Here is a 10302-nt window from a genome sequence, read left to right on the forward strand (position 1 = left end):
TTACTCGTTCGCGGTGTCGCCCATGCCTGCCTGCCGGTAATGCCGCATGTTTAAATATGCAAGCTGCAGCACACCCTCGTCCAGGCAAAGATACCCGAACTCGGGGTGCGCTGTGATGCAGTTGTGTCCCGGCTGCTTTTTAACGGCGGCCGGGCATTCCCGGCAGCAGACGTTCTCGATGGCTGTCGGCATGGCAGCGCAGCCGTCGCACTGGCACCTTCGCAGAAAACGGATGTCAGCGATGCGTGCCACGAGCATAATAGAGTTCATATCACGCACCAGTCCACGTTTCCCACTCGTTGCCAGCCGTCCTCGGAGCCATCGGCGTCCGAGTCTTCGTCCGTGGTACGGCCGGACGGATGGCCACTGCTGCTACCTTCGGCCGTATCGCGCAAAGGCGTACTATCGTAAGAGATGGCGCCTAAATCTGCCGTCCGCCGAAGAATCTCTCTTTCAAGCTCTGTGAGATCGTCGATGTCCATCTCATCGGCTTACAAAAACACAAATGGCTGAACGTAGTTCGGCCAACAACGTGCGCATTTTCAAAAGTCACTCCGCGTATTACTACGTATTACTCCGCCGATGACGGAGCGGCAAGCCTCCACGGAACTGGCTGAAAGGCACTCGACGCGTTGGTAGACTCCGCCCATCGTATGAGGCCGAATTCAAAAAAAAAAGGCGGGAGCCGGACGTTAATTAGATTTAATTGAGGAAATCGGCCACACAGGGCAATAAGTCGCAGCTCCTAAGAATGCTGGGAACGTGTACATCAAGTTCCCGCGGCAAAAAGACATGTTCAGAATCCTCTTCAGTGCACCTTTAACCGCGATTAGCTCCTTTCGGAGCCCTGCAAGGCCTGTGAGCATACTCAACCCTCATATGCGAAGCAGTAAATCTGGAACTGAAACAAATACCCAAATGCAGTATTACCTCTAAGCACAATCTTAACCGCGATTAGCTCCTTTCGGAGCCCTGCAAGGCCTGTGAGCAAATCTCAACCCTCACATGCGAAGCAGTAAATCTGGAACTGAAACAAAGACCCAAATGCAATATCACCTCTGAGCACAATCTTAACCGCGATTAGCTCCTTTCGGAGCCCTGCAAGGCCTGTGAGCAAATCTCCAACCTCACATTCGAAGCAGTAAATCTGGAACTGAAACAAATACCCAAATGCAGTATTACCTCTGAGCACAATCTTAACCGCGATTAGCTCCTTTCGGAGCCCTGCAAGGCCTGTGGGCAAATCTCAACCCTCACATGTGAAGCAGTAAATCTGGAACTGAAACAAATACCCAAATGCAGTATTACCTCTGAGCACAATCTTAACCGCGATTAGCTCCTTTCGGAGGCCTGCAAGGCCTGTGAGCAAATCTCAACCCTCACATGCGAAGCAGTAAATCTGGAACTGAAACAAATACCCAAATGCAATATTACCTCTGAGCACAATCTTAACCGCGATTGACGCCTTTCGTAGCCCTGCAAGGCCTGTGAGCATAGTCAACCCTCACATGTGAAGCAGTAAATCTGGAACTGAAACAAATACCCAAATGCAGTATTACCTCTGAGCACAATCTTAACCGCGATTAGCTCCTTTCGGAGCCCTGCAAGGCCTGTGAGCAAATCTCAACCCTCACATGCGAAGCAGTAAATCTGGAACTGAAACAAAGACCCAAATGCAATATCACCTCTGAGCACAATCTTAACCGCGATTAGCTCCTTTCGGAGCCCTGCAAGGCCTGTGAGCAAATCTCCAACCTCACATTCGAAGCAGTAAATCTGGAACTGAAACAAATACCCAAATGCAGTATTACCTCTGAGCACAATCTTAACCGCGATTAGCTCCTTTCGGAGCCCTGCAAGGCCTGTGGGCAAATCTCAACCCTCACATGTGAAGCAGTAAATCTGGAACTGAAACAAATACCCAAATGCAGTATTACCTCTGAGCACAATCTTAACCGCGATTAGCTCCTTTCGGAGGCCTGCAAGGCCTGTGAGCAAATCTCAACCCTCACATGCGAAGCAGTAAATCTGGAACTGAAACAAATACCCAAATGCAATATTACCTCTGAGCACAATCTTAACCGCGATTAACGCCTTTCGTAGCCCTGCAAGGCCTGTGAGCATAGTCAAACCTCACATGTGAAGCAGTAAATCTGGAACTGAAACAAATACCCAAATGCAGTATTACCTCTGAGCACAATCTTAACCGCGATTAGCTCCTTTCGGAGCCCTGCAAGGCCTGTGAGCAAATCTCAACCCTCACATGCGAAGCAGTAAATCTGGAACTGAAACAAATACCCAAATGCAATATCACCTCTGAGCACAATCTTAACCGCGATTAGCTCCTTTCGGAGCCCTGCAAGGCCTGTGAGCAAATCTCAACCCTCACATGCGAAGCAGTAAATCTGGAACTGAAACAAATACCCAAATGCAGTATTACCTCTGAGCACAATCTTAACCGCGATTTGCTCCTTTCGTAGCCCTGCAAGGCCTGTGACCAAATCTGAACCTTCACATGCGAAGCAGTAGATCTGGAACTGAACCAAAACCCAAATGCAGTATTACCTCTGAGCACAATCTTAACCGCGATTAGCTCCTTTCGGAGCCCTGCAAGGCCTGTGAGCAAATCTCAACCCTCACATGCGAAGCAGTAAATCTGGATCTGAAACAAATACCCAAATGCCGTATTACCTCTGAGCACAATCTTTACCGCGATTAGCTCCTTTCGGAGCCCTGCAAGGCCTGTGAGCAAATCTCAACCCTCACATGCGAAGCAGTAAATCTGGAACTGAAACAAATACCCAAATGCAATATTACCTCTGAGCACAATCTTAACCGCGATTAGCTCCTTTCGGAGCCCTGCAAGGCCTGTGGGCAAATCTCAACCCTCACATGCGAAGCAGTAAATCTGGAACTGAAACAAATACCCAAATGCAATATTACCTCTGAGCACAATCTTAACCGCGATTAGCTCCTTTCCGAGCCCTGCAAGGCCTGTGGACAAATCTCAACCCTCACATGCGAAGCAGTAAATCTGGAACTGAAACAAATACCCAAATGCAATATTACCTCTGAGCACAATCTTAACCGCGATTAGCTCCTTTCGGAGCCCTGCAAGGCCTGTGGGCAAATCTCAACCGTCACATGCGAAGCAGTAAATCTGGAACTGAAACAAATACCCAAATGCAATATTACCCCTGAGCACAATCTTAACCGCGATTAGCTCCTTTCGGAGCCCTGCAAGGCCTGTGGAAAATCTCAACCCTCACATGCGAAGCAGTAAATCTGGAACTGAAACAAATACCCAAATGCAGTATTACCTCTGAGCACAATCTTTACCGCGATTAGCTCCTTTCGGAGCCCTGCAAGGCCTGTGAGCAAATCTCAACCCTCACATGCGAAGCAGTAAATCTGGAACTGAAACAAATACCCAAATGCAATATAACCTCTGAGCACAATCTTAACCGCGATTAGCTCCTTTCGGAGCCCAGCAAGGCCTGTGGGCAAATCTCAACCCTCACATGCGAAGCAGTAAATCTGGAACTGAAACAAATACCCAAATGCAATATTACCTCTGAGCACAATCTTAACCGCGATTAGCTCCTTTCGGAGCCCTGCAAGGCCTGTGGACAAATCTCAACCCTCACATGCGAAGCAGTAAATCTGGAACTGAAACAAATACCCAAATGCAATATTACCTCTGAGCACAATCTTAACCGCGATTAGCCCCTTTCGGAGCCCTGCAAGGCCTGTGAGCAAATCTCAACCCTCCCATGCGAAGCAGTAAATCTGGAACTGAAACAAAACCCAAATGCAGTATTACCTCTGTGCACAATCTTAACCGCGATTAGCTCCTTTCGGAGCCCTGCAAGGCCTGGGAGCAAATCTCAACCCTCACATGCGAAGCAGTAAATCTGGAACTGAAACAAATACCCAAATGCAATATCACCTCTGAGCACAATCTTAACCGCGATTAGCTCCTTTCGGAGCCCTGCAAGGCCTGTGAGAAAATCTCAACCCTCACATGCGAAGCAGTAAATCTGGAACTGAAACACATACCCAAATGCAGTATTACCTCTGAGCACAATCTTAACCGCGATTAGCTCCTTTCGGAGCCCTGCAAGGCCTGTGAGCAAATCTCAACCCTCACATGCGAAGCAGTAAATCTGGAACTGAAACAAATACCCAAATGCAATATAACCTCTGAGCACAATCTTAACCGCGATTAGCTCCTTTCGGAGCCCAGCAAGGCCTGTGGGCAAATCTCAACCCTCACATGCGAAGCAGTAAATCTGGAACTGAAACAAATACCCAAATGCAATATTACCTCTGAGCACAATCTTAACCGCGATTAGCTCCTTTCGGAGCCCTGCAAGGCCTGTGGACAAATCTCAACCCTCACATGCGAAGCAGTAAATCTGGAACTGAAACAAATACCCAAATGCAATATTACCTCTGAGCACAATCTTAACCGCGATTAGCCCCTTTCGGAGCCCTGCAAGGCCTGTGAGCAAATCTCAACCCTCCCATGCGAAGCAGTAAATCTGGAACTGAAACAAAACCCAAATGCAGTATTACCTCTGTGCACAATCTTAACCGCGATTAGCTCCTTTCGGAGCCCTGCAAGGCCTGGGAGCAAATCTCAACCCTCACATGCGAAGCAGTAAATCTGGAACTGAAACAAATACCCAAATGCAATATCACCTCTGAGCACAATCTTAACCGCGATTAGCTCCTTTCGGAGCCCTGCAAGGCCTGTGAGAAAATCTCAACCCTCACATGCGAAGCAGTAAATCTGGAACTGAAACACATACCCAAATGCAGTATTACCTCTGAGCACAATCTTAACCGCGATTAGCTCCTTTCGGAGCCCTGCAAGGCCTGTGAGCAAATCTCAACCCTCACATGCGAAGCAGTAGATCTGGAACTGAACCAAAACCCAAATGCAGTATTACCTCTGAGCACAATCTTAACCGCGATTAGCTCCTTTCGGAGCCCTGCAAGGCCTGTGAGCAAATCTCAACCCTCACATGCGAAGCAGTAAATCTGGATCTGAAACAGATACCCAAATGCCGTATTACCTCTGAGCACAATCTTTACCGCGATTAGCTCCTTTCGGAGCCCTGCAAGGCCTGTGAGCAAATCTCAACCCTCACATGCGAAGCAGTAAATCTGGAACTGAAACAAATACCCAAATGCAATATTACCTCTGAGCACAATCTTAACCGCGATTAGCTCCTTTCGGAGCCCTGCAAGGCCTGTGGGCAAATCTCAACCCTCACATGCGAAGCAGTAAATCTGGAACTGAAACAAATACCCAAATGCAATATTACCTCTGAGCACAATCTTAACCGCGATTAGCTCCTTTCGGAGCCCTGCAAGGCCTGTGGACAAATCTCAACCCTCACATGCGAAGCAGTAAATCTGGAACTGAAACAAATACCCAAATGCAATATTACCTCTGAGCACAATCTTAACCGCGATTAGCTCCTTTCGGAGCCCTGCAAGGCCTGTGGGCAAATCTCAACCGTCACATGCGAAGCAGTAAATCTGGAACTGAAACAAATACCCAAATGCAATATTACCCCTGAGCACAATCTTAACCGCGATTAGCTCCTTTCGGAGCCCTGCAAGGCCTGTGGAAAATCTCAACCCTCACATGCGAAGCAGTAAATCTGGAACTGAAACAAATACCCAAATGCAGTATTACCTCTGAGCACAATCTTTACCGCGATTAGCTCCTTTCGGAGCCCTGCAAGGCCTGTGAGCAAATCTCAACCCTCACATGCGAAGCAGTAAATCTGGAACTGAAACAAATACCCAAATGCAATATAACCTCTGAGCACAATCTTAACCGCGATTAGCTCCTTTCGGAGCCCAGCAAGGCCTGTGGGCAAATCTCAACCCTCACATGCGAAGCAGTAAATCTGGAACTGAAACAAATACCCAAATGCAATATTACCTCTGAGCACAATCTTAACCGCGATTAGCTCCTTTCGGAGCCCTGCAAGGCCTGTGGACAAATCTCAACCCTCACATGCGAAGCAGTAAATCTGGAACTGAAACAAATACCCAAATGCAATATTACCTCTGAGCACAATCTTAACCGCGATTAGCCCCTTTCGGAGCCCTGCAAGGCCTGTGAGCAAATCTCAACCCTCCCATGCGAAGCAGTAAATCTGGAACTGAAACAAAACCCAAATGCAGTATTACCTCTGTGCACAATCTTAACCGCGATTAGCTCCTTTCGGAGCCCTGCAAGGCCTGGGAGCAAATCTCAACCCTCACATGCGAAGCAGTAAATCTGGAACTGAAACAAATACCCAAATGCAATATCACCTCTGAGCACAATCTTAACCGCGATTAGCTCCTTTCGGAGCCCTGCAAGGCCTGTGAGCAAATCTCAACCCTCACATGCGAAGCAGTAAATCTGGAACTGAAACACATACCCAAATGCAGTATTACCTCTGAGCACAATCTTAACCGCGATTAGCTCCTTTCGGAGCCCTGCAAGGCCTGTGAGCAAATCTCAACCCTCACATGCGAAGCAGTAAATCTGGAACTGAAACAAATACCCATATGCAGTATTACCTCTGAGCACAATCTTAACCGCGATTAGCTCCTTTCGTAGCCCTGCAAGGTCTGTGAGCAAATCTCAACCCTCACATGCGAAGCAGTAAATTTGGAACTGAAACAAATACCCAAATGCAATATTACCTCTGAGCACAATCTTAACCGCGATTAGCTCCTTTCGGAGCCCTGCAAGGCCTGTGAGCAAATCTCAACCCTCACATGCGAAGCAGTAAATCTGGAACTGAAACAAATACCCCAATGCAGTATTACCTCTGAGCACAATCTTAACCGCGATTAGCTCCTTTCGGAGCCCTGCCAGACCTGTGGAAAATCTCAACCCTCACATGCGAAGCAGTAAATCTGGAACTGAAACAAATACCCAAATGCAATATTACCTCTGAGCACAATCTTAACCGCGATTAGCTCCTTTCGGAGCCCTGCAAGGCCTGTGGGCAAATCTCAACCCTCACATGCGAAGCAGTAAATCTGGAACTGAAACAAATACCCAAATGCAATATCACCTCTGAGCAAAATCTTAACCGCGATTAGCTCCTTTCGGAGCCCTGCAAGGCCTGTGAGCAAATCTCAGCCCTCACATGCGAAGCAGTAAATCTGGAACTGAAACACATACCCAAATGCAGTATTACCTCTGAGCACAATCTTAACCGCGATTAGCTCCTTTCGGAGCCCTGCAAGGCCTGTGAGCAAATCTCAACCCTCACATGCGAAGCAGTAAATCTGGAACTGAAACAAATACCCATATGCAGTATTACCTCTGAGCACAATCTTAACCGCGATTAGCTCCTTTCGTAGCCCTGCAAGGTCTGTGAGCAAATCTCAACCCTCACATGCGAAGCAGTAAATTTGGAACTGAAACAAATACCCAAATGCAATATTACCTCTGAGCACAATCTTAACCGCGATTAGCTCCTTTCGGAGCCCTGCAAGGCCTGTGAGCAAATCTCAACCCTCACATGCGAAGCAGTAAATCTGGAACTGAAACAAATACCCCAATGCAGTATTACCTCTGAGCACAATCTTAACCGCGATTAGCTCCTTTCGGAGCCCTGCAAGAGCTGTGAGCAAATCTCAACCCTCACATGCGAAGCAGTAAATCTGGAACTGAAACAAATACACAAATGCAGTATTACCTCTGAGCACAATCTTAACCGCGATTAGCTCCTTTCGGAGCCCTGCAAGGCCTGTGGGCAAATCTCAACCCTCACATGCGAAGCAGTAAATCTGGAACTGAAACAAATACCCAAATGCAATATTACCTCTGAGCACAATCTTAACCGCGATTAGCTCCTTTCGGAGCCCTGCAAGGCCTGTGGAAAATCTCAACCCTCACATGCGAAGCAGTAAATCTGGAACTGAAACAAATACCCAAATGCAGTATTACCTCTGAGCACAATCTTTACCGCGATTAGCTCCTTTCGGAGCCCTGCAAGGCCTGTGAGCAAATCTCAACCCTCACATGCGAAGCAGTAAATCTGGAACTGAAACAAATACCCAAATGCAATATTACCTCTGAGCACAATCTTAACCGCGATTAGCTCCTTTCGGAGCCCTGCAAGGCCTGGGAGCAAATCTCAACCCTCACATGCGAAGCAGTAAATCTGGAACTGAAACAAATACCCAAATGCAATATCACCTCTGAGCACAATCTTAACCGCGATTAGCTCCTTTCGGAGCCCTGCAAGGCCTGTGAGAAAATCTCAACCCTCACATGCGAAGCAGTAGATCTGGAACTGAACCAAAACCCAAATGCAGTATTACCTCTGAGCACAATCTTAACCGCGATTAGCTCCTTTCGGAGCCCTGCAAGGCCTGTGAGCAAATCTCAACCCTCACATGCGAAGCAGTAAATCTGGATCTGAAACAAATACCCAAATGCCGTATTACCTCTGAGCACAATCTTTACCGCGATTAGCTCCTTTCGGAGCCCTGCAAGGCCTGTGAGCAAATCTCAACCCTCACATGCGAAGCAGTAAATCTGGAACTGAAACAAATACCCAAATGCAATATTACCTCTGAGCACAATCTTAACCGCGATTAGCTCCTTTCGGAGCCCTGCAAGGCCTGTGGGCAAATCTCAACCCTCACATGCGAAGCAGTAAATCTGGAACTGAAACAAATACCCAAATGCAATATTACCTCTGAGCACAATCTTAACCGCGATTAGCTCCTTTCGGAGCCCTGCAAGGCCTGTGGACAAATCTCAACCCTCACATGCGAAGCAGTAAATCTGGAACTGAAACAAATACCCAAATGCAATATTACCTCTGAGCACAATCTTAACCGCGATTAGCTCCTTTCGGAGCCCTGCAAGGCCTGTGGGCAAATCTCAACCGTCACATGCGAAGCAGTAAATCTGGAACTGAAACAAATACCCAAATGCAATATTACCCCTGAGCACAATCTTAACCGCGATTAGCTCCTTTCGGAGCCCTGCAAGGCCTGTGGAAAATCTCAACCCTCACATGCGAAGCAGTAAATCTGGAACTGAAACAAATACCCAAATGCAGTATTACCTCTGAGCACAATCTTTACCGCGATTAGCTCCTTTCGGAGCCCTGCAAGGCCTGTGAGCAAATCTCAACCCTCACATGCGAAGCAGTAAATCTGGAACTGAAACAAATACCCAAATGCAATATAACCTCTGAGCACAATCTTAACCGCGATTAGCTCCTTTCGGAGGCCAGCAAGGCCTGTGGGCAAATCTCAACCCTCACATGCGAAGCAGTAAATCTGGAACTGAAACAAATACCCAAATGCAATATTACCTCTGAGCACAATCTTAACCGCGATTAGCTCCTTTCGGAGCCCTGCAGGGCCTGTGGACAAATCTCAACCCTCACATGCGAAGCAGTAAATCTGGAACTGAAACAAATACCCATATGCAGTATTACCTCTGAGCACAATCTTAACCGCGATTAGCTCCTTTCGTAGCCCTGCAAGGTCTGTGAGCAAATCTCAACCCTCACATGCGAAGCAGTAAATTTGGAACTGAAACAAATACCCAAATGCAATATTACCTCTGAGCACAATCTTAACCGCGATTAGCTCCTTTCGGAGCCCTGCAAGGCCTGTGAGCAAATCTCAACCCTCACATGCGAAGCAGTAAATCTGGAACTGAAACAAATACCCCAATGCAGTATTACCTCTGAGCACAATCTTAACCGCGATTAGCTCCTTTCGGAGCCCTGCAAGAGCTGTGAGCAAATCTCAACCCTCACATGCGAAGCAGTAAATCTGGAACTGAAACAAATACACAAATGCAGTATTGCCTCTGAGCACAATCTTAACCGCGATTAGCTCCTTTCGGAGCCCTGCAAGGCCTGTGGGCAAATCTCAACCCTCACATGCGAAGCAGTAAATCTGGAACTGAAACAAATACCCAAATGCAATATTACCTCTGAGCACAATCTTAACCGCGATTAGCTCCTTTCGGAGCCCTGCAAGGCCTGTGGAAAATCTCAACCCTCACATGCGAAGCAGTAAATCTGGAACTAAAACAAATACCCAAATGCAGTATTACCTCTGAGCACAATCTTTACCGCGATTAGCTCCTTTCGGAGCCCTGCAAGGCCTGTGAGCAAATCTCAACCCTCACATGCGAAGCAGTAAATCTGGAACTGAAACAAATACCCAAATGCAATATTACCTCTGAGCACAATCTTAACCGCGATTAGCTCCTTTCGGAGCCCTCCAAGGCCTGTGGGCAAA

The 10302-nt window shown here is 47.4% G+C and overlaps 1 protein-coding gene across 1 annotated transcript; it reads right to left on the reverse strand.

The window, feature by feature from the left end:
- On the reverse strand, positions 1-795 carry LOC149361462 (uncharacterized). Its single transcript, XM_089568086.1, has 2 exons — positions 280-795; positions 1-217 (listed from the first exon to the last, which is right to left on the reverse strand). Exons 1-2 carry the CDS (start codon positions 480-482, stop codon positions 1-3), a joined length of 420 nt encoding a protein of 139 aa, XP_089424212.1. The 5' UTR covers positions 483-795.
- Between the last annotated feature and the right edge of the window lie 9507 nt (positions 796-10302).

The sequence above is a fragment of the Amblyomma mixtum genome, chromosome 2, assembly GCF_055824585.1.
Source record: "Amblyomma mixtum isolate Tamu chromosome 2, ASM5582458v1, whole genome shotgun sequence".
Taxonomy (NCBI): Eukaryota; Metazoa; Arthropoda; class Arachnida; order Ixodida; family Ixodidae; genus Amblyomma; species Amblyomma mixtum.

Excerpts from the sequence above, each read along its gene's own strand:
- LOC149361462 (XM_089568086.1), bottom strand. The coding sequence starts at position 482 with ATGGACATCGACGATCTCACAGAGCTTGAAAGAGAGATTCTTCGGCGG. Across the intron at positions 218-279 it reads CGAGTGGGAAACGTGGACTG|GTGCCAGTGCGACGGCTGCG; the intron begins GTGCGTGATATG and ends TTTTCTGCGAAG.